The sequence below is a fragment of the Dendronephthya gigantea genome, unplaced genomic scaffold (assembly GCF_004324835.1).
Source record: "Dendronephthya gigantea isolate DGI-Jeju-01 unplaced genomic scaffold, DenGig_1.0 000045F, whole genome shotgun sequence".
Lineage (NCBI taxonomy): Eukaryota > Metazoa > Cnidaria > Anthozoa > Malacalcyonacea > Nephtheidae > Dendronephthya > Dendronephthya gigantea.
The window spans coordinates 140,019-164,576 of NW_021163055.1; the positions used below are offsets into that span (position 1 = coordinate 140,019).

Below are 24,558 nucleotides of genomic sequence, written 5' to 3' on the forward strand. Positions count from 1 at the left end.
TGATTTTTATTTTCTTCTTGAATCATGGATGATTTTGACGAAATTTACTGTTTTTTTCGTGTGCATCGAAATACCACTAACCCTCCTCGGGCGCGCACTTTGTAAGCGGACATTCCGCTGGCTTCACGAAATAACTGCAGGCACCACGTGATAGACGCCGGAGAGACGCCTTGAAAGTTCTGAATCTCTGACAATTGACATCTCAAATGATTGCAATGTATGAAGAATAGATGTTCATGTTAGCACGCAAAAATATTTAAACGAATAAATTCGACAAAATATTGAGTCATGCTAGCCTGCTTGCACTGCCCTTCAAAAAAGTGCTCGCTCCAGAGAGGTTGAAGTGTTATTTGTTGCCATTTGTCTAGGTCTCTAGGACCATTCAGATAGACCTGTGGGTAGACGTACTCTTATGCCTGTTTTCCACTAGCGATATCTTTCGCGCGAAGCGAATTCATTCCTTTGTATTTGAGCAATTTGTTCCAGAGGGTTGCAATTGAAAGCTCTGAAACAAAAGTAAAATGTCGCTTCGCGCGAAAATTATCGCTAGTGGAAAACCGACTTAACATCTTCACCGTGTGGCTTTCACCGGTCTAAAAGCAGTCTGGCGATTTCCAACAGCGCTTAAGTTTTCGTGTGGACCACTGGGACTTTCACGTACGTCTTTTAGCCCTGGCTGCCTGCCCAGGGACATCATGTACGCAGCGTTCTGTTGAAATTGAGAAATGTTTTCTTTGCTAACCTTTCGAACCTTAAGCACCTTCAACTGGCGTCTAAAAGGTTAAAATATTGTATTATTCGACCCATATGATTGATTTATACGACTGTTTGCAGTTGTTCTCTCATTATGTAAATCAATCATTGTCAGTTATTGTCATACTGATTCCTTATGGCTGACGAAACAATGGCTGTAAATTCCTTTGTGCAATACAACTATTGTAATAAGTAATCAATGGCTATTCCCCAGAGTAACATGCACGATTCTGTCCTACCTAAATTTGAAATTCAAATAAACGATTCTCTCCTATCTAAACTGCCTAGGAAGTTTATATGGTATAGCTTAGCTGAGTTTGCTGAGTTAAGAAATGTGAGAAGTTTTCTTTTGGGAATCGGTTTTTTGAATCAACGTGTATAGGAGCAAGTGAATGTACACGAACAATTTGTTCATGGCAGGGGAATTTTGTCGGGTTGGATTTAAACTGGGGAGTATTTCAAACTATATATACAAGACGTTGTAGCTGTTGTAACCTGTGAAGTTTTTCTTCGGAAACCGTATTTGGCGTTTCATTACCCCGAGTATTGGTATCCGGCGACAGAAAGAAGATGAGATGGAATCGTAGGGTATGATTTGCGCGGTGTAAGGTAGGGATAGAAATCATAGAATATTACTCTAGAATAATTGCACGGGGTGATTTGCCATGCAACGTGGTTTCCAGTCGTGATTGACCCTATTAGAAAATGTGTACAGGGATTGTTTCAACATTAACCGATTTGAATCAGAAATAAAGCGAATTTACATCTATACATCGGTAAAAATGACTTGTTAATTCACGAGAATTACCACTAAATGGAAACCAGGCTTTACAGTGAAGCATGCAGTCTCACTTGCCGCTAGCGAATCATGTTTTCAAAGCGTGCAGATAAACGGAAACTAACCTCGTTGATCGCGGGGACTCGGCCGAGCCTCGTCTTGAAGATGAAGCGCTGCTACTGGCACTAGAACTGTCGTCTGATGAGGGCCTGGTAACAAATACGAATTTTGATAAAGTATAAAATAAGGCATGAAATTGAAGTCACACATGCAGTCATTAGGCTATCAAGCTGTTGCTGGTGTCCGGATCGTCCTTATTCGGAGTGTTCCTGACGAAATTCCCATCCAAAATCTTGCTTACTCGAAAGTTTAATACTTTAAAGCAGGGCTTCCAATCCGTTGTTCTTTGCAGAAACTATTGGGAATGTATCGCTTTTACTGTACCAAAAATGAAAGCTTAAACTTAATTTTTTTTCGGTTGGATGTTTTAAGATTTCCTTATCCATTTATAAAAGCGCATAATTGAGTTCTTTTTTAATGACCTTAATTAATAACCTTTTAAAAAATCTATAATCGTCTTACCTTTTATCTTCAGTAAAGGTCGACTCCTAAAAAACAACAAATAAAAAGTCAGCATCAAAGGGTAATTGTTGCATGTTCCTAGATTAGCTAGATTGTACATAAACAATTTTGTTAACTTCAACGTGTGCAAGTGAGGAATAAAAAGTGCCTTTGGCTGGGTACGCCACCACCTCAACCACTGTAATTCAACGCTACTGATGCATCCACTGTCTTCACTCGTCGAGATTTTTGTGGTCTTAAAGGGCCAAAGGGGACCCCGTGATAGCGGCTTAGCATTCGTTTTATAAAATTTAAGACAATCTACTCAGTGTCTTTATGTAATTAAAGCTCTCTGAACTAAGTCACTATGATCTAAACGAAACCACTTTCTCTTCAAATAACTTTTGTGATGGATGATTGTGGATGATGGATGATTGTGTTTCCATTTGCAGTATAAATTAAATCTGAGTATCGGAAAGTCTTCCTTCTAGTTCTAATAGATTCTTTAAATGAATGTAGCCTACTGTCGACTATGTTAAGGTCAATATAGACTCGCTTTCGCGTGGCCTTGTGACTTGTGTGTTCGCAACAAGGACGAATGACTAACGCCCCAATTAACTAACGACAGACATCACGGTGAATAGCTTACATTTGTAATGTTTTCATGCATCGTGTTAACAGAACGCTGGAACAATATTCAATCGATAAAGAGACGCAAAATGGCCGAAATCGACACCGAGTAAATATTGCGGCGCATTTAAGAAGCAACACTGCGGTCCTGAACAAATATACGTGGTTATCAAACCATCGCATGAATCGCGTTGTCTGTGGCACACAGATTGAGTTCTAGACAAGCAATCTTCTATAGACGTCATTGCGGACAAAATCTCATAATTTCGTAATGGGCTTAGTTATAATCTTGTAACGACGAGCTAACGCGGAGAGATCTCGTTGTTAGGTCCATGTTATGCGGCTTATGCCCACCGTGAAAAAAGTGGTGTGTAGCTGGTCGGCCTTAGCAGGTAGCAGTGACTACGATAACAAGATTCCTCGCTGCTGCTGACGCCATCTGACGAAACTCGAAGTCGTTTGGCTTTTCACTACAAGTTTCGTCAGATGGCGTTTGCAAACGACACGCGATAAATCGATGATGACGAAACGTGGCAAGATCTTAGACATGGCTATAATGGGATATCGCGAAAATTGTCGGTCTGACGCTCTCGCGTTTCACCATATTTATCTACACATCGACTTGCAGTGTCCGACAACCAATTTACACTGTCTGGCTTTAAATTGAGTAAGTGCTAAATTAGGACATCTGTGTTATTGCAATCTGGTCGGTTTCACTGCATTTATCAAGAATTCCTAGGTGGTAGGGCAATGCGTGTGACTGTGTGTGTGTACAGGGAGCCAACGCCCTCATATCTTATGGTTCTACTTTCTCCCTAATCGGATAGTAAGCTCACTCAAAGCGAAGCGAGACTTTGAAGTATTGAAATAAGTAAACATCCTGTTCTTGGCAGTGGTGCGTTCGTCCCGGCAGTATCATGTGCTTGTTTGCTTTCACGAAGACTTATTTCAATACTTCAAAATCATCTCACGTTTCGTTTAATCCTGGGTGGGGCACAGAGTCTTTGACAATGCAATAAAAATGTCTTAGGTAGGGTTAACAAAAGCTGGTCATGAAAGAAACGCTAACAGATTAGGCTATTATAAACTGCTACCCAAATAACAACAACAATAATGGTAACTGAAAACGTAAGCCATGAAGATAACCCTGCGTTAGTCAAATATTCTGATGCGTTTCTGTTCTCTTTCCGTTTATGCTCTGTTGTATATTAAAGGCAAACACAGGCGCAATCGTAAAAGGTTGTTTTGATATCTCCTAATCTTTCATTGCGGTGAGGCGAGTCTATATCGTTCAACCATATTTATTCAGACTAAAATGAGCAATCAGACCTTTTTTCCATATGGTAATATTTACACCACCTAATTTGAATCCGTGTTGCAAAAACATTGGCCGAACTAAGATACAGCATGCTTTCCCTTAGGGCGGTAATTCTCTGCAGTCGAATAGCTGAAAATTGTTTTCAAACTTGATGTAATTATTTGAAGAATGCTTGGAATCGAAGGTATTCATCCATTATGTACTTTACCGAGAGTCTCCACTGAGCACAAGTAGGATCGACTGATGAACACTTTGTAGGCTTTGTAAAAAATAAACTAAGTTCGTTTATATCCTACAGAATTCGGTCTCAAACAAGATTCGGTCTAATGTGGGCGATAGGATCGCTATCTCTCTTTTGGAAATGCTGAAATTTGAGTGGAAGCACCGCACGCCGCACGCACGCGTTTTATGCAAATACCAAATATTGATATGACGCCATAAACATATTGCGCGATAAACATTTTAGTGTTATAATGAGACATAGCAAACTGTGGCTCTTCAAAAGCAGATATAAAAACATCACACGGTGTGTTGAAAGTTACACGATAACCCACATTTTTCATGCGTTGTTTATGTTTTGAATTCGATCATCTGATTTGTGAGAGAATCCTGAGAGCTTGATCGGAATTCCGATTGGAAATAGAGCTTGATAAACTATCTGCGCTTTTCATGATGTTGATGAAATTTTGATTTACATGAACAGGGGGGGGAGAACGGTTTCTTTGAATACTGTGCAAGAAAACATGCTGGTTTTATGTTCATGAATGTTTGGAAACGCTCAGAAACACTCGTGGCTACTCTAAGCCTTCAAAATAGCTCTTTCTGAACGCAGATGCTTTTTGGTACGCTTGCGAAATTCGTTCTCATTGCACTTGTATAATTATTTGCTGATTACACACCCGTTAAAAGAAACAGCCTTAGCGCAAATAAGGGGCTGTTTACATGAGCTCGGTTATCCGAGATTCAACGGGGCGTGAGAGGACTTTGAGGTATTGAAATAAATCTTTATGACACCAAACAAGCACATGCTATTGTTCGGGTGATTATACGACTCCAAAATCATGCTATCTGCTCATTTCAATACCTCAAAATCATCACACGCTTCGTTGAATCTCGGGTGACCGGGCTCATGTAAACAGCCCCTAAGTTGTCGTTTTTGTTTTGCGGCGCTCGGCTTATTTTGTCGTTTGAGTTATCTGTTGTTAAGTATTATTTGGTCAACGTTCTGGGAAATTGACTATTTCACGCAAGTGCTGTTCCCACAACTATATCGCCAAGATATTTTGCGGCTTGTCTTTAAAATCCTGTCTCCGCTAGAACGGATAATGTGTTGAAAGGAAGCCTTGTTTTTGAGGATAAAGCAACGGATAAAGCAACGGATAAAGCAACGGTCAAAGCAACGGTTAGAGCAACGAATAAAGCAACGGTTAAGCTATGATGCGAGTTGATGAGATAAACCATTCTTGCTCTTCTTATCCGTGAACTGCGAATATTTACGCTGTTAGGGTCGTCTTTGACCTAGTTCAAATTGCCAAGATACTTTCGAGACAACCTACCGTGCTTTTTTTTTCCGAGGCATCTTATGTAACTTTTAAGGTGTGCAACGGTCGAATTTCATGCTTGTAGCTGCGGGAATGTTTATTCAAGAAATATTTTCGCTCATCTGTCTCGGTTACGGTCCGGAAAGCGCTCTGAGAAGGAAAACTTTACAATTGCTGTTTCACAGTTCCTTAATAACTGAAAAATAAGCGTTCCCAACAGGCTGAGAATATTCTAGAATGTTCATACGTGCAAGCAATATGCCTGAGTTTATCATGTTTGCACTGATACTGTGGTAAAGTATGCTTCATGAGCTAATTTTTATGTGTTCTTGCAGAAAAACAGTAAATCATGCATCAGTGAAATCGTGTTTAATTAATAAAGTGCATGCAAAACGTGTATTAGGCTTAAAAAACACTGACATTGTTTGGAATTTGTTGAAGCCCATGGGGGTTTTTATTAGCTTTTTTTGCCACGATGCAAAATTATAATCGGATATGAAATATGCATGGAGACTTTGAAACGTCGATTATGATCCGCTGAACTGTCTTTATTAAACGGTCGTATATCGGGTTCGTATCAAAACTTTCAGCGCAATGCGTCTGCATGCAAAACTAATTAGGCCTGCAGTCATTTTTCAAGCCGAAAAGGCGAAAGTAACGTGTTTACTCCAAATTGCTCAAACGTTATTAGCTAAACCAAACAACGTATGTTGAAGAGATGTTTTTAAATTCTATTACTTCCGTTGCATGACGTCCTGACAATCTTCTAAGGCTATCAGAAAGTTTATCTTCACAAGCATCGGTCTCTGCTCTAAGGAAACAATCGAGCAAACATGTGTTTTGCATTGAAGATTAGCAAGGCTTCTCGCGGTACGCTTGCTTGCAAACAGCGCAGGTCTGATATTTGATGCACAAGGATAAACATTTTCGCATGCATGCCTTGTGCAGCGCGCGTGGTCTCATTAACTATCGTTTAAAAGAGTACAATTTTTTATACATTTGCATGCATTTATATGCTGTCATATTGAGTACTAACGTATAACTTTAACCCAAGTAAACTAACTTTATTTATACTGGATAGCTCTATCAGTTCTAAACTGTTCTTCCTAGAGGTCCAGTAAGGATCATCTCTTATTGATCCAGTGTCACTACAGGAGGAAACCTAAACTAAACTAACTTTATTTATATTGGATAGTTCTATCAGTTCCGAGCTGTTCTTCCTAGAGGTCCAGTAAGGTTCATATCTTATTGATCCAATGTTACTACAGGAGGAAACCTAAACTAAAGTTACTAAACCAACTTTATTTATACTGGATAGCTTTATCAGTTCTACCTAGAGGCCCAGTAAGGATCATCCCTGATTCATGTGTGGCTTAGTTCGTCGAATGGAGCATATTTTCACCAAAATCTTTCTCGTGCTATTCCTTATTTCAGTTATATGTATGTTTACGATAGAGCGCCGGGTTTTCCCACAAAATTACAAGTATATGTTGACACATCATAGAATGCCAAACCACTTTCTCGCATTTCCGATTGCTAATCGGATTACACAGCAGGACTGCCAGGACAGGCATCATCAGTATTGTGAACACAGCGCATTGCGAAGCTTTGAATCTTGCGACGTCTTTTCACATGGAGCATTTAAACTTGTCAAGGCGATGAAAAGTTGTTTTTGACATTGAAGCCGGGGCTAAGGCTGTGCATTACAGGCAAATTCAAAATGTGTCAGGACACGAAATTATCGTATATTCAAATGCTTAGTTTCCCGGGCCTCTTTGTCTTCTGATTTTTCATTTTCAAGTTAGTTGCCTGGTCATTGAAAAACTGTTGTACTCACTATTATTATTTATTAATAAGTGCCGGATAACCTGTTTATAGTATTAATTGCAATGTTTTATTCAGTGTTTTACTTTCAACCTTCCTGAATGTCAGTTGATCAATGCAGTACTGCTAGTCTGACTGAGTGCTGACTGTTGCTAGTCTGACTGAGAGCTGCCTGTTGCTACTAATACTAGCCTGACTAGTCCAGTACTTACTGCTTTGCAATGTTTTACTCAGTGTTTCTCTTTCAACTTTCTTTAATGTCATTTCCCTATTGGAAACTGCTTTCCTGACTGCGTTTGACTGTTCAAAAGTCCTTGCAAACCAAGTAAACCCTGCTAGAATGATCTAGACGCATAAGATACGTAAGAATAAAATGGACAAACCTTCTTCACAGGCATATCCCTCACGGGGACCGTTTCCTCAATGATATCATCATAGCTATCATCCTTTAGTTCCCACTTCTCTTGAAGAGACGCGCGGCTGTCCCGCTCTGAAAAGTTAAGATTCTGTAACAGACGTTTTTCCGAGGCACCGTCTCCTTGGTGCATTGCTTGCTGTCCCTTCAACAGCTTCTTCTGAAGTTCAACGACTTTCTCTCGGAGTACATCGTTCATATCTAAGTTCATCGGACGGTTAAGAACTGTCGTACTTCTTTCGAGACTCTCCGGCTTCGTCTCGTTTCTTCCCGTTTGTAGCTGCGCGGTTTGAGCCGTACCTGTTTGTGATGAATGGAAAATATACCTTAGAAATTGATAGCAAAAGATAGAACTGGCTGAAATGGAATGAAATAGGATGGAATGAGATAGGATAGAATGGGATGGGACGGGTTAGGATTGGATAGAATGGAAAAAGGGTATGATGGAACAGCGGGTATGAGGAAAATCAATAGAGATAATAATGGGATAGTGGGAGAATGAATGAATTGAACATGATGGGATATGATGGAATAGAAAAGAATAGAAAGGAGTATGATAGGATATTAGATGCCTTAGTGAACATTTCTGACTTCACACTCATTGTATTGTATTGTATTGTATTGTAAACTAATTGGTAATGCTAACACACTTACTGCTCCCTTTATTGGATTAACTTCCGTGTACATCAGCCAAATTAGGCAGACCCTCTCTAGCGCTATCAACACTTAACCATTTACCTGGTGACTTGGTTGAAGCCTGCTTCAATCTCCCCTCGAGAACTTGTCGTTTGGCTTCAGATGCCTCGTATAGTTTATCGAGTTCTTCGTTTTTTCGATAACTCATGTCCAATTTCTCCTGAAGTTCAACGATTTTCATTTGCAAGACATACGAGGACTTCTGGTCCTGTCTCTGTAAATTTTCTGATTGCGAAAGACTCTCCTCCAAGGACCGTTTCTCCCTTTCCAATATGTTCAACCTGAGGCAAAATATTATAAACTTTTACATTTTCCGGCAGCAGGATATACACTTTGACGCGGTAAACTAAAGCTAGCCCTTATTAAAATAAACTTGACCTTCTCTTTATTATTAAACGAAACTTTGACAATGTTATAAAAACCGTTTTATTTAAGAGTGTATGAATGTATACGGTGAATATCAGGAAACGACTTTTCTGAATAGAAAATAAAGTTGTTTACACGTTTTATAGCTTTTTAAACTGCGCGCATTTCTAAAGAAAACATGATAATTTGAATCAAGATCATACGACAGAAAGCTCTCTGTTAAGGTATTCGCGTGTATATAAGATGCCGGTAGTATTGGTCATATCTGTACTCACCTGGTTTGATGGAGCTGTAGGTCGCGTTTCAGCTCCAAAACCTGTTCACACATCTTGGCATGCAGCTCATTTTCGCCGTTTCTCTTGTCCTCAAGATCTTGTTTCTGTTTTGCAACGCGTGACTTCACGCGATCCAGATCACGCAATTTCACTTCCTTGGAACGCAGGGCGCCCTGGAGCTCCTCGATCTGTTTCTCGTACTGCTGTTTCAACCACTGGTTCTGCGTTTTCCCGTCCTTCTCGACCTCCCTCACGCGTTCATCGCTCTTCGTTAATTTTGACTCGAGGTCGCTGGTCTGCGTTCGCAGGATATCGATGCATTCCTTGTCATTTTTACGAAGATCCTCGAGCAAGCGGACTTTCTCCAGCGCAGTTTTCTTCGCTTCCTCCAGCTGTTCAATTTGTCGAACACAGCTCTCTAACGTCTTCTCCAACGTGAATATTTTCGTCGCATCCCCCGGTTGCTGTTCGTGTTTAATTTGTTTATTTTCGTATTCTAAACGTTCAACAACCCGCTCGAGCGATTTTATCTTCTCGTCTTTACTGTCAATTACGGATTGCATTGGTCCATTTATCAAAGAAAGCATAACCTCCAGACCCAAATGATTATTACCAGCTTGTTGCGTTAACTCATCTCTGGTTTGATTATTTCCGCGCAAGCCCTTCATCAGATTGGGCATGCTGGCAATCCCCCTGTGCCTCTCCAGCGAATTTTTATCGTTGCTGCACTCCAGACAAGTATCAATAGACGAGCTTTCGAATGCGTCAGAGCATTCGCTATCCGTTCCAGAGCTTGTGCATGTCTCGTTGCCTGGGTACCCGACGTAACCCACGTTCCCACACGACGCTGAACGGGTCAAAAACCTGCGACCGTTTGGTTGTTTCTCGGTGTTTCTTTGCCTCCGAGTTTTCGTGTCCCTTTTCTCACGGTACACGATTTCCTTTCCTGCGGCGCGATGTTGTTCGCCCGCTCGGTATTCGCACGAAGAATTTGCGCAATTTATGCGAGATTCGGTGCTGTGCGCGTCGCTTGAGTATACGTCTGACGCACATCTCCCGGAAAAATCCGAAGCAGGATCATTCGTATTCTGTTTGTAGTCCCGACGCATCATCTCATTCTGCCCCTCCGAATTACGCCTTCGTTCATTTAAGTCTTTTAAATTGCGTCTCGGACTAACGTGATGAGTGTTTGACAATTTCGGTCGCATACAATGCCGACAATTAACGTGTGTGTACTTTCCCATTTTATATAAACGCGTCGAGGATTCCGCCATTGGCTAGCCACAGCCAGCCTGTGTTTTTAGGGTTCGTCAAATTAGAGTTGACTGCCAAGAAACAAGCGAAATTTCCGACTGTCCTGAGCACAGTTTTTGACCACAGGCTTCCAGATTTATACTTTTCGCGGTTCGACCAAACGGCACGATCGTCTCTCGGCAATTGACGCCTGTTGAACAACTCTGCTATTGTAAATACTTTGTTTCGTTTGGTAATTGCATTAGCATTTGATGCGCACGATAGCAGCACGGCGCACGCGTTCCGATTGGTCGAAACGCGACACGTGCTCATCCCCGAGGCGATTCGCGCAATCTGATAGGCCAGACAGCAAACAATTTCGCAGCGGAGGTTAAGAATGCGTTCTGTTTTATTTTGACAGTACGCTGATTTTTTTAATAAACGCCCAATCGGTGAGGATTATAAACCCACCCTTAACCCGCCTCGCCTTCGTCTTTACTAGCCTCAGAAACCGCCCTTCGCGTCTGACAGCCTGCTCTCATTTCCGAGGCGTTTTCACGGCAAACCTACCCACAATAAAAATGGGTTTTTAATTGATTTCAAAACGCCGTCTTATGGTTTGAATTAAGCCTATTCTAGCGCTCTTGTATGTGCGTTTGAGGTGGTCTTATAGCCTGTCAACGCTCCGCAGTTGAACTCTTCAAAATGCCTGTTACACTTCAGTGTGACGAAAGACGGCCTTGCAAGAAATAAGCTAGAGTGTAGTTTTTTTTTATCACGATTGAGAGGAACCAGTTGGTCTTAGAGATTGCAGCAACCGCGTCCTTTTTTAAAACGCCAACAAGTCAGCTGTTTGCATGTTCATTGATCAGTTTCTAGATGCAATTGTGATAAGTTATACTTGTAGTATGCAGACTAAAGTCCAGTCTTTGTTCCGTTTAAGCGATAAGGCTCAATATAGCTAGTTCAATCGGAAACACCAAATGATTGTGTTGAGAAATGAGGGGTTAAAGATCGATATGTTTGTGACAATAATGAATATTTTGCACGTAGAAAACTGCAAACAAAATCGAATCTAAAAAGAGCGAGATCTATAATCATCTATCCATGATGAAACTTTTCCGTTTCTGAACTTTTATTAATATGATTGATAATGGTAATAACAAGAGAGAGACTGAGAAAGAGAGGCGTCAGGCGTAGCAGAATCTATAAATAGCTTCTTATCATACGTTGTACAGGAACTGCTAAAAATATACCAAAATTTCCCGACACTTTGGCCCGTTTCGTACACTGAAACCTGATAACGACGAAAAGCTCGAATTCTGAAACGGGCCTTTGTCTTTATTTGAAAATGTCGTTTTTGTTTGTTATTTCATTGATTGAAATACTGGGCGATAAGCCTTTAATGGATTGCTTGGAATTGTCGAGTTGAAAAACTGAGATCAAATTTGTGGAGAAGCGCTAGGTTATAGTTGTTTTGGAATGCAAAGGCATTTCGTTGAAAGAAAAAACAGTGTCGGCATGAGCGAAAAGATGAAAGCGTTAAGTCATGGATTATCTCTATCCGGTGAAAAAATATAGCCATTTAAATTGTCTATGATTAACGTAAATAAGCTGATCCCAAAGAAGCTGGCTTTTTTTCACCTGCGTAATCCCACTCGAGAAATAAATAATCTTTGAAAAGTTTTTAAGGAATTTGCGACACCATCTTAGGGCAGGATTTTAAGTGCTGTCAAATTGTAATTTCATGGAACGACATGTCACGTGTTCGCAGCATGGACGGCAAGACCACCAGTAATTGATATTTCAAGTACTTTTTTACTCGATTAAAAGCGATATTTATGCCAATTACGGTTTTGGCATAAATTTCCGATCGACGAAAGTAATTAAATTACCATACACTAGAACCGTGAACATATATGGTAAACATGACGAGGAACTCTCAAAATTCCCACATTTATCCCTGCGTTCAGAAGACTGTCGGAATATTCCCTGAAATTTCCTGTGATTCGATTGTGATTTGATTTGCACACTGATTGCAAGACTGCAAGTCAACTTGATACACGAATTATGATACTCGAACACGAATTATGCTCAAATTGAGCGCATGAAAATATTTATAATGTAAACAAAATCCTCAATTCGCTTCTATGGCTTTAGCCCCCCAGTAAGGTTGGCTGGTTAGCGCAAAGAAGATTAGTGTAGACAATGGTAGCGGCTGGGATATTCGTTATCGTGCGAATGAACTAACAAGCAATGTTTTGGTGATTTTATTTTCATTCCGCTTTCATAAACGAAAATTTCTGGGGAAAAAACTATTTGACAAAGACAAGTACTACTACTATATAGGCTGATATTTCATATCATAGACCTACAAGGATTTTAGGCAACAGATATTGCAATAATCTGTACAACAAACACAATTTTAATAAAACTCAAACGCGCACAAAGACAAAAATTGCCATACGCTTGCTTAAGTTTTTGCTATTTTTTATTATTTTGACTAAATTAAATGCGAGTATATTAAATTAAGATCATAGTAATCAAAATCTCTAAAGCCTTAAATCCAATCGGAATATCCACAATGGGAAAGCCTAACAGCCCCAAGGTACTTGGTCCGGACGTTGAAATCGATTGAGGATAACAAGCCTTCTGTTAGCCATTTTTCACCACCAGCTTCCCAGTGTGTGTTCCGTTTTGCTTGAGTTACGTCAATGGCAGCAGGTTATAATTTTCAGCAATTTGTATATAGCGGGAAACATTTTCCCATCGCTAAACTAACGTAAAAAAACCCCTCGCCGTCGGCAAAATTCTTCGTCGACAGCTGGCGAAAACGTGCGCGTGTAAAAGCGTGTAGCGGAGCACGGGCCGTGCTCCACTGAGGTGGCCATTTTTCAATCTGACGCGCGCTATGCAAATTTGAAGTGATTCTAATTTTTTTTTTTGGAAATTGTTAAATTCGGCTTCAAATTAATTTTGAAGATTGCGGTGAAATAACCGTTAGTTATCGTTCCAGTTTTTATAGAAATCCCTGATTTTGACAGACAGTGACTATATTTCATCCGTTAGAAGTGAATTGGATCCAACAAAATTGGATCGTATGAACAGACCTTAAAATTGGAATAGAACACTGATCTTGTAGGACACTGGATAAGACCAGTGGATATACCTATCAAACTGAATGAAACCAGAATTAATGAACCTCTTGACACAATTCATGTTGTAGGCCCGTGAAATCTACCTTTTTTGGTCGGTCCGTAAGGGAAAACTGTTTCAAACATGGTCCTTTTCATGTGCCAAAACAAAAAACAATAGATGAGGCAAGTCAAATTATCTATTGTGTTTAAATGCGTTTGGCACAAACACGATGTTTGAAAAACCTGTGCTTTGTCTCACGGGTCTGTCTGCTTTATTTAAATCAAAGTTCAGAGAACAAAATAATGTTTTAAAATCTTTTCATTTATTTCCAATAATGTTTAGTTTGGCAATAATTACAAATACATTTCCGATGTATTTTAATTCGAAGAGTCGCATATCCAGGTAATAATGTCATGGTCTTGTTTTCATGATGAAAAATGAGCTTTAAGTGATCTTTTGCGGGGGGTTATTTTGAACAAGGAGTGTCCCAGGCTACAATGGAGTACACCAAGGGTATCACGGGTACACGAGAGGATGTCAATGAGGGACGTCGCTGGGTGCTGTTAGCTGTAGTGAATCCAAGAGATTTTCGATGCTCGACAATTTGCCACAATCGTAGTCGCCATCTTTGTTAGCTGTCTGTGGAAAAAAGATTATTTTACAATCTAAACTCAGATAAACAAATTGCTTTCAGAGTTCGTTCTTTTCAAACAGAGTTGAAAAAAGTCTTAATATTGCTCAAAATTTTGTGATATCACTGCATGTTCCCGATATTTTCTTTCACTTAATGTGTAAAATAAGGCGACAAAAATCATTTTCAGAAACATCGTTATATCCAATCTGTAAGTCGTCTGGCTTGGGCTGCTATGATTTGGTGGCGCGAAGATATGTTTGCTATTCTCTATTTCCACTATCAAATGGGTTCCCCAATTTTTCATTAAATTTTCCTGACCAATCATTACCTGATATTTTTCCATAATTTGACTCGCAGCCCACGAGGCATATTTCGCATTCTCTTTCTTATTTTTGGCTTTGGGCATGTTAGCCAAGCTTGATGCCGCCTGTAGTATTTTAAATAAAAGTTTTCAGCAAAGATAATCAGTCGTGTAATTTAAGAAAGAAATACGATATTCTTCTCTGAATATCCGCTTATTTTGGTGAATTTTTTTATCACAATTGACCAAAGGCGAGTAGTTTTTACAACAACGAATGTTCGGAATGAAATGAAAGATGTTATTTAGAGTATTTCGGGGTTCGTGGGTCATGATATACGTATAGAAACCGCGTTTACCAACCATGAAAAAGCCGTACAAAGCTCGCATATTGTTGTTATCCAAGCGTAAAGCCTGGGAAAAATAACTCCGGGATTTCTCGAGGTTTTCGACACCTCGCATCGTGTATAGAATCTGCAATGAAGTTGGAAACGTTTTAGCAAAACACTTGAAGATATACTTATTCCTTCATCCATTATTTACTTCACCTCCGCATATTTTTGATAGAACAGGTGATTGTGAGGGTTGGATATGATCAGCTCTTCCATACAAAACGCAGCTTTTGAGAATCTGAAAAGTAAGAACAACTACCTTTCTAAACATCATTTACAATTGCTGAGGAATGAGTTTTTCGTTGGCACTGCGAGTGATCAAAAAATGTGATTGGTAACCTGGATTTTTTTCTATACACAGATTATCTGCCAGCGCAGCTGGAGACTGCTAGAATCCCAGCAAAGGCGTTCAAATTTCAAAAAGCTGGCACTTAAAACATCTTGGGCACTTTGCCAGTTTTTTTAAGTACTACCTTTAAAGGTAGTGCTTACGTTTCTGGAAACCTTAATCGATATCATTTCTTAACACAAGCAACAAAACAAGTGATGGTACAGTACATGCACCAAGCACCCAGTCTGTACAGAACCTTTAATATATTTCATGTTTACAGGATTGCCTGGATATCGGTATGCGAGTTATGTCAAAATCGCGTTATCTGATAAGGCGTATTCGCTTACTCTTGTTGGGAGATATATAAATCTGTCAATTCACCCCAAGCTTCATGATCACTCATAAACCTAAATGAAATTCACTACATTTGAAAATGGTCTGCGGTTGTGTTTGTTTCAAGCTAAAAAAATAACAGACTAAACATTCTTCGTTCGTAAACCTTTTGAGGTAATCGTTCAGAGCTTTCACAGCTTCAGAAATCTTGTTTTGTCCAACTAAAATACTAATCTTTCTCTTATATGGTGCCTAGATAATGGAATATGAAGGACAGTGTAGAAAAACTGCAGAAATTACTCCACGAAAAATACAAGGAATTCCAACAATTCTTTTCATACTGAGTTGGCAGGTTCTTTTGCAATCATATCATCATACATCTCGGTTGCTTTATCAAATCTGAAATTGATATTTGAGGTGCTTCATCAATGACCTGGACACTTATGATTTTTTTTGTTAGTTGAAATTTATCAATCTGGACGGAAAATTTATCAACTAACTCGTCATCAGTCAAGATTCGTCTTTAAACAATCAATGACCAAATCAGTAGTCATAATTCACCATTATCACTCAACATAATCAACCAATATTGATTGATACAATCAATGAACATCAATCAATGATAAACCGAAAACAGCAAATCAATCAATACTGCCAATCAATACTTATAATCAATCAATAATAATCAGATAGAATAATCAATATGATCTATCATTAACACTAATTGATCAATAAAGCTCATCAATTAATACTTTTTACTTAATGACTACTACTGATAACATAATCAATGATGATGAATCAATCAATAGTAATTGATCAACTAATATTTAAAATCATCAACTAACTGATTGAGTGCTTCGTGCTTCATTGCAATTAATCGTTTTACTCTCAGGCTACCAGGAAACTGGGAACTCAAAGCTTTCAGACACATCTACAAGAACAAGAAACATCAAAATCAATAATTCAAGGATCTAAGAGTACTTGGATGCATCCAAACAATTATCTTGTTCAGCCAACTTACACTTGCCAGATCAGTTTTTCCCAAATCCAGAGCAGCAATCAAAACCTGTTCATAAACACTCCACACTAGAAATTACAGCGAGCGTATTGCACAGTTTAAAACTGAACACACACATTGCTTTTTAATACAATACTAGTATAATACAACATTTACATTCCTTTCCGGAGGTGAAGGGTTTTTATATATAAAGTATAGACACAAGACGAAAATTGTTTGGGAAAAGGCAGACGAGAAGACAGCACTTAGCACGAGCCCACCTGTTTACAATCTTAAATCTAACACTGTACGATTGGCATGAAAAATAAAAAAATTAAAAAGCGATGCTTTGAAGTGTATATGGCCTCTCTTTCTTTTTAAATTAAGGCATAAAGGACATACATTCATCGCCAAGCTTGCTCCCGTGCTCAACAATGAGCGATTCCCCTAGCTCAATAACTTCCTCGCTATTCCTTGGCGGTTCATCTCGCCATTCTTTCATCTTATTTCTCGCCACTTCCAAATCGAGCACTTCGTCCGCCATCTTGTATTCTCAATCACATACGCCACGATTCGATACCCGAAGATGCTTGCCGGACAGCCGAGCTCGATTTGACAAATATATTTGTTTTAAAAAAGTAAATTTAGCCGAAATACTAACTGTTTTTTATTTACGCATGCATAATCTGTGTTTGCATCCACCAAAGGAGACATCAATGGGCAAAATTATGTGTTTATTTTAGGATTTTATGGTACATATTCGAAGCCGATGTTTTACCGACAACTTCCGAATACGCTGTTGGTGATCCTGAAGCGTGGGCGTAGCAGGCTATCTTTAAAATAGGGAATGGGGAATGCGGGAATACGGGAATGGGGGAATGCGGGAATGGGGGAATGCGGGAATGGGGGAATACGGGAATGCGGGAATGGGGGAATGCGGGAATGGGAATGCGGGAATGCGGGAATGCGGGAATGGGGGAATGCGGGAATGCGGGAATGGGGAATGCGGGAATGCGGAATGCGGGAATGGGGGAATGCGGGAATGCGGGAATGGGGGAAGGGAATGCGGGAATGGGAATGCGGGAATAGGGGAATGGGGGAATGAGGGAACAGAGAATGGGGGAGGGGAATGGGGGAACAGAGAATGGGGGAATGGGGGAATGGGGAACAGAGGAATGGGGGAGGGGGAATGCGGAATGTGGGAATGGGGAACAGAGGAATGTGGGAATGTGGGGAGGGGAGAATGCGGGAATAGCGGGAGGGGGGAACTGGTGAACGGTGAAACCGGTAAACGAGTCAGGGGGGGGGGACCGGGGAATGGGGAAACTAAAGAATGGCGGAACAGGGGGATGGGGGGAATGGGGAACCAGAGAACTATGGACTCATTGAGCAGCTAAACTAATAGTAACAGTCTTGAGCCTAAAAGGAACAACTGCTAGTATATATTATCCACATCATAGGCGTGTATACAGTATTATGGCTTTCTGCATCTAGGATATAATGCTTATTACAAATATATTTATTGTTTTTAATGCCAATTAACCTGGCAAGTGTTAATTGTTCTTTTAAAACTAAGGCACTCTTGTATTAGATTTTACCAAAGTGAAAAATCATAATATAATACATGCCTTTCAGTAAAAATTAAAACAATAAATAGAATAATGGTATTGTTGTGTGCTAGTGTGTTCATTTAGTTTATATAGTCAACATATTGGCTCTTTCCCAATCAGCATACAAAGCTTAAAATTTTATAAAATCTTGGCATTATTAATGAGTCTCATTCCTCAATTCACTTGGTAGGAAGTCTCAGGCCCATAGCTAGTTTTATGAAAACATTATATCAGAAAGTACTTTCCCTATATACTATTTAACCCTGGCTTTTTAAAAATTACTAGTATACCCAGATTGGTTTACTGCACTGATTTTAGACAACAAACTTTTTGGGAAACATATAAATTAATTATGATGAATATGTTTTGTTGGAAGAAACATTTTTGGTTACAGTGAAGCAACAATGTGCATTTTATGAATAACTTGGTAATTAAGTAATAAGCAATGTTTGCATGCACTTTATAATTATTAAATATTTGATAAGAAATCTAGATATATGCTGTGTGAACCTCAAATTGGCATGCAAGCATTGCAATACTGAATACTATGTATGTATATAACCTTTTTATGTCATTTATTGGAATACATAAATACTTCCTGTACTACAATAAATATCTAAAAATGCCCTACTTGATTATATATGTATTTATAGCAATAAGGAATGTATGTATTACACTGGCGATGGGCCAATGGCATGCTACTCCAGAAATGAATTCTCCAAATGTTAGTTTACCTTAATTATATAATACACATATGGGGAGCAGGAGAAATGGGCAATGGGGGAACAGAGCCACCGCGGGGAATTCCCCTTTTCCCCGCTCCCCATCCCCTAGTGCTCGCGCTCATTCTCTTGTTCCTCCGTTCCTCTGGAAACAGGTTCAGTCAATTCCCCAGTTCTCCTGCTCCCCTAGTTCTTGCGCTCCCCAGTTCCTCCTTTCCCCAGTTCCTCCATCCCCCTACATGCTCCTCGGTTTTCACGCTCCCCGGTTCTCCTGTTCCCCCATTTCCGCATTTGCGGGAATCGGGGAATGCGGGAAGTAATTATAGGGGAAATGGAGGAATACGAGAAATAGGAATAAGAAAATGCAAGTCTAGGAGAAAGTGAGAAGGGAGTAAGATTAGAAGCCATGCGGAATTAGACCTTTCTTATAATGACGTCAAACGCGGAAAGTCTGATGTTACACGAAGTTTGATTTGCTCCAGAAAACTATCGAGCCAATCAAACTTCGTGTAACATCATACTTTCCGCGTTTGACGTCATTATGAAAAAGGTCTATTGGGGAAAAGGGAAAATACGGGAATAAGAAGAATGCGAGCATCTAGATTAATGAACTTTTTTTTAATTCTAGATTGTCAGCCAATGTACCTGTTGAAGGAAACCCGTTGTTTTTGCCACTACTTCGAATATTATCACTGTAATTTGTCCGTTTTTATGTAAATATTAGTAAATAGGAATATTTAAGTAAATATTAATTTTATTAATATAGCGAGTAATTTAATTATTGTTTATTATCCATGGTTGCATATTTCCAATGTTAAACATTTTTGAAATGATTGATTCTACATACATACACGCATACGACGCATAAACACATATCGATTTTTTTCCTTTTTCAATTTATGCGAAATATTTAATAGTAATATGATGTGATGTTGTTTTGTAACTAATAATAAACAATTATTGGATGGGGTTGAGCAGGATATAAGGAATTTTTAAGACCAAGGTTTTTGTTATCTGTGAAGCCGAAGGCTCGAACCGATTGTTGTGTGTATTAATTATTTATTTGCAAAATTTTGGAAACGATTGCATTGTAGACAAGTAAGGTATAAAATCTTAACGTCCACTTTTTTACAAAGATAGATCACCCTCCAATTTGTATTATAAATTTTTCCCTGATTTTATTCAAAATAGTAAAAGTGCGGAATTTAAATTTCGGCTGAGAGCGGGTGTTCAATCAGTTAACTGTAATATGAACTACTACTGCGTTCCTGTTATACCCCCTAGTGTCCCACCTTGGCCCAGGTAGGGCGAGGGGTGTGAGGATTAATATTGACTCACGCAAGTATTGAAATCGTCATTTTAACGTTTCCACAAGCACAAAAGCGTTGCTTTAAGAGAAGTTTGAAGGCATTCTAAAAAATAAAAATAAGTCGAGATCGGATATTATGCCCGGGTTTGGCCTGGACACCTCGTAGCCACAGCCACTGAATGTGAATATAACAGCATAATACGTCAAATTTGACCAATCGGAATGTAGGATTTGTTATATTAACTTGTACAAAAATACTAAAAATGTATAATTTCTAAAACCGTAGGCTTTGCCTGGAATTAAGGAAGGGAAGTATATCGGCCTGATATCAGGTTAGAGCATGCATGCATGTATAATCATATCCGGCGCACGTGTTGCGCACAGTTGCCCACTTTCTATTCGCCATTATGGCAGGGTTGTTCAAGCTTCCTTCGCTAAAAAAGAAGGAAAAAAATAGTTTTAACCTTCCAATATTTAACTGGGCGACTTTTCAAAAGGAGAAGAAACTTGGCAGTGGAACTTTTGGATCAGTTTACATCGGGAAATGCGTTGGCAGGGATGAAAACGTCGTAGTGAAAAAAGTCAAATGTAATTCGTACGATTCTAAAGCTCGTTGTCGAAAAGAAGCAGCGTTGCTAAATAAAACTCAAGGTCATAGAAATATCATCAAATTTTTAGGTTTTTGTGACGATCCACATGCTATTATGATGGAGCATTCAGTCTTTGATTTTCGACCTTTTGGTATCGAAAAAACGGTCAGCAGTTTGGAAGACCTCCTTCATTTTATTGATGAGGAATTTGAATTCCATTCGTTTGCCGATATCATGCCCACGTGTGCTAAAGATATAAGTGCTGGTTTGCAACATTTGCACGACATGGATATTGCCCATCGCGATCTTAAACCAGGGAATGTTTTAGTAACGAATCAGCATTATATTGGTTGCTCTGACAGTGAGATTGATCTTGCCAACACCTATGGACAATGCCCTATCGTGTGCAAACTTGCTGACTTTGGTCTAAGTCGGTCCCTCGATTTGCAAACCAAATCTTTTTTGATGTCACAAACGGTATCGGTCTGCCGTGGCACTCTAGCTTTCATGGCACCGGAAATTCACTTACAGCAATTTTTTAAAGCCGGCCAAAAAGAACTGAAAAACGCTGACATCTGGGCTTTGGGCATGATAATGTTCATATTAATCAATCCAAACCTCGGCGGCCCTTACGGAGCCGAATTTGAACAGCTTGGTGTAATCAATTTGGAAGAAGCATTCAAGGATTACATGAAACAGCAAAAGCTGCCTGAACACGACAGGAAGTATGAATTGCTTAGGGTTACCGAGTGGTGGCAAATTGAACAGGCATTCAAATCTTGTTGCACCTTCGATTCCAATTCTAGACCATCAGCATCCCAGGTTCTTGATCTCTTCAATTCTAATCAACCAGAGCAGTTATTTCAGTGTTATCCATTGTCGGTGAGTCAAGCAACTGCCATCGAGCAACACGACCATGAATTGGCTATGAAAGTGAATTCTGCAAAAAATTTTGATGATGTGGTCATGGACACGGATCCACCACTAGTTAATGGTGTGAACTGTTGCGCATTCCTCGCTCTTGCCGTGTGCGATCGTTTTGTTGAAGAAACTGACTCCGCTAAATGTTCCAATACAACATGCTCGTGGAGTGTGTTAAAGGAAGCCGCAGAGGATGTAATAAGTTATCTTCCACAGAAAATATCTGAATTAAGAGACGTGGATCGATACTATGACGTGGGTGAAGCAAAAGTCATTCTTGGCCATTCTGATAATCTGTCTTCAGAATACGAGCTTACCGAAGAATGCGTATCAGGAAATTATGTGTTCACTGATAGTGGTCGTGCAGAGCTGGTTGAAGCATTGACTGGAAAGAACGATTCATCCAATGACGATGTTCTCCTCCATATAGGCGTGTACACTTGCTCTCCTTATATATTCACCATTGGAATATACAACGGTGCTCTGTTCCTTGTAGACACCCATCCCATATCGGAAAAACTGGGAGGTAATCGCAATGGTTTGATGATGGTAACGCCAGATTGTAGCGTTCATACATGTGAACTGCTTGTGCAATGGATCTTAAAGAGACTCAGGCTTTCAGGGATAAAAGAAGATCAACAGCAAAGTTTCTCTTGGGTCACTAAATTCCAAGATCAAGGTAAAACAAAGTAAATCAATTCTACGTATACATAGCTATACCTTCACCGAAAATAATAACCATAAGTATGAGTAAACCGTTTCAAAGTTGTCCGAAATTGTTCATAAGTTCATAAAATTTTTCATTTTTTGCTTGTTCGGGCGAAGAAATTCGCTTAGTGGAAACCGGTTTAGACTAGTTCACTTTTTAAAGAAATTGCTTGAAAACGCCGTAAAGCAGTCACGGCAAAGTCAAAAAGCACAATTTTATGCCATAAAATCTGTTAGTCAACTCTTAACTTACATGGACAACATTTCGTCAACTCTGACTTCTTTTTAAGAGCAATTCCAGCATGTCTCTGAAGCATTAAATGAAGAAGTACCACCAAACCAGGATATCAACGAAAATTTCGTCCAAACCTATTCTAATGTAAGTAAAATTGTCTCTAACTGTAAGTTGTAACAAACCTGCAGCAGACTAGAAGCATTGCTGTTTCAATATTATAATAATAATAACTTGCAATTGTTACAGTGGTAGGATGTCCCCAGCTTGTTAACAAGCAGGGGCGGTTGTATCAAGCCCGTTTAGCTTAAACGGTGGATATAAGTTCAAAATAGAAGGCAAGCCTATCGTTTTATTCAACAAGCGAACTAAATGTTTTTTACCTTAATACAAAGATACTGTTTACAACTATATATTCAGTGCATAATATTCAAGTTGACTCATTCAAGAGAGTTGTAAGAGTGTTTTTTAATTTTGACTTATCCACCGTTTAAGCTAAACGGGCTTGATAAAACCGGCCCCAGAGTTCAGTCAGATAGGTCAACTCTTCAAAAGCTAGACTTGCTTAAGTATGAAGACGGCATTTGTTAGTGCCTTTTATAAAGTTTTATAGGCTTTCACAGAATTATATGCCGGCTAAAAATTCAATTATCAGTAGGTAGTGTTTTTTGACGATCGTCGCGGAGCTGTAATAAAAAGATATATGCATGATATGTTTATTAAGTGTGATGACGTCGATGAAACAACCAAAGAAACGAGCCAGGAACGTGAAGGGCGACAACTGCATATGGGTAATTATTATCAGTTACTTATGAGGAAGATGTCCCTAAGTTTTGAATAAATTTTAATTTTTATACTTTCTATCAATATAAGTTGAGACCAGGGGCAGTGATTCTTCGAGCTCAAGTGACTCTGTTGGCATAGTGAAGATAATTCAAAGGAAGCCATCGGTGATATTTTGCTTTACATGGAATTTTTTGCATTACTTTCAATGCTTAAACACGGGGAAAAATTTAATCTTTCATTTTTACTTTATTGCAGGACATATTTACTTTATTGCCGGACAGGGAAATTCAATCAGCTGATCATCGCAATTTAAGCGAAAGTAATAGTAGGTAATTGTTACAGAGTTCTTTAATCACACAGTCTCGAACCTGTATTAAGCAGCCACCATCAGGGAGTTGCAAGTGACTGCTTAATACAAGTCTTGTAAAAAATGACCACACGCGTCCTAAATATATATATCAGATCCTAACCGCCGAAAAAGAATCATGGATTTTTGCTTGTTGTTGAGGACTGCTTAGTTTTTAGACCATCGAATTTTCGCACGAAGCGACTTTTTTCTTTTGTGCTGGAGCTTTCGGCTGAAATCAGCTGGAACTAATTAAGTTCAGACAAAAGAGAAAAAATCGCTTCGAACGAAAAGTGTCGCTAGTGGAAAACAGAGCGGACGTTATTAACAATGCTAATGTTTTTTGCAGCTTGGATTCTAGTTCGGATGAAGACCGTAGTGATTTGGAAAGCGCGTTGTATAACGGTGATGCATTGACTCCGATTTTCTCGTGGAAGAAAGAAGCATACAGTCACAATGACTTAGTGGAAATACTTCTGCGTGAACATGAAACAGAACGGCTATGCGTCGCTCCACCAGTGAAAATTGCCCACAACGTCGCGTTCCTCATCGATAACTCAAAGCTGAAAAATCAAGATGACATAAAATGTGATGACATGGGTTCCTGGAAGCGTACCGGAACACCGAAGAACAAATATAGAGTAAAGCGAAACGAGGATGGAAGAGTAAAAGAAATCACGAACGTGTCGGCAGCAGAATACGTCCCTGGAGACCCAGAGCTATATACACTGAGGAGAACCTACTACGTAAATAACTCCAGCAACGATGTACGGAAAGTTATAGCAACTTTGCTCGGTAAGATAGAAAAAATATAACCTGTG

The 24,558-nt window shown here is 39.4% G+C and overlaps 2 protein-coding genes across 2 annotated transcripts; both read right to left on the reverse strand.

Moving 5' to 3' along the window:
• Positions 1-493: 493 nt before the first annotated feature.
• LOC114527497 (intracellular protein transport protein USO1-like) lies at positions 494-10,608 on the reverse strand. The gene is made up of 6 exons (XM_028549168.1): positions 9,158-10,608; positions 8,559-8,797; positions 7,789-8,120; positions 2,114-2,139; positions 1,657-1,740; positions 494-773 (listed from the first exon to the last, which is right to left on the reverse strand). The coding sequence occupies exons 1-6, from the start codon at positions 10,429-10,431 to the stop codon at positions 572-574; spliced, it is 2,157 nt and encodes a 718-aa protein (XP_028404969.1). The 5' UTR covers positions 10,432-10,608; the 3' UTR covers positions 494-571.
• A 3,241-nt stretch (positions 10,609-13,849) lies between these two features.
• Positions 13,850-17,063, reverse strand: LOC114527498 (ER membrane protein complex subunit 2-like). The gene is made up of 10 exons (XM_028549169.1): positions 16,916-17,063; positions 16,538-16,602; positions 16,362-16,447; positions 15,858-15,915; positions 15,683-15,768; positions 15,531-15,590; positions 15,009-15,090; positions 14,824-14,934; positions 14,491-14,589; positions 13,850-14,167 (listed from the first exon to the last, which is right to left on the reverse strand). Exons 1-10 carry the CDS (start codon positions 17,055-17,057, stop codon positions 14,066-14,068), a joined length of 891 nt encoding a protein of 296 aa, XP_028404970.1. The 5' UTR covers positions 17,058-17,063; the 3' UTR covers positions 13,850-14,065.
• Positions 17,064-24,558: the final 7,495 nt, after the last annotated feature.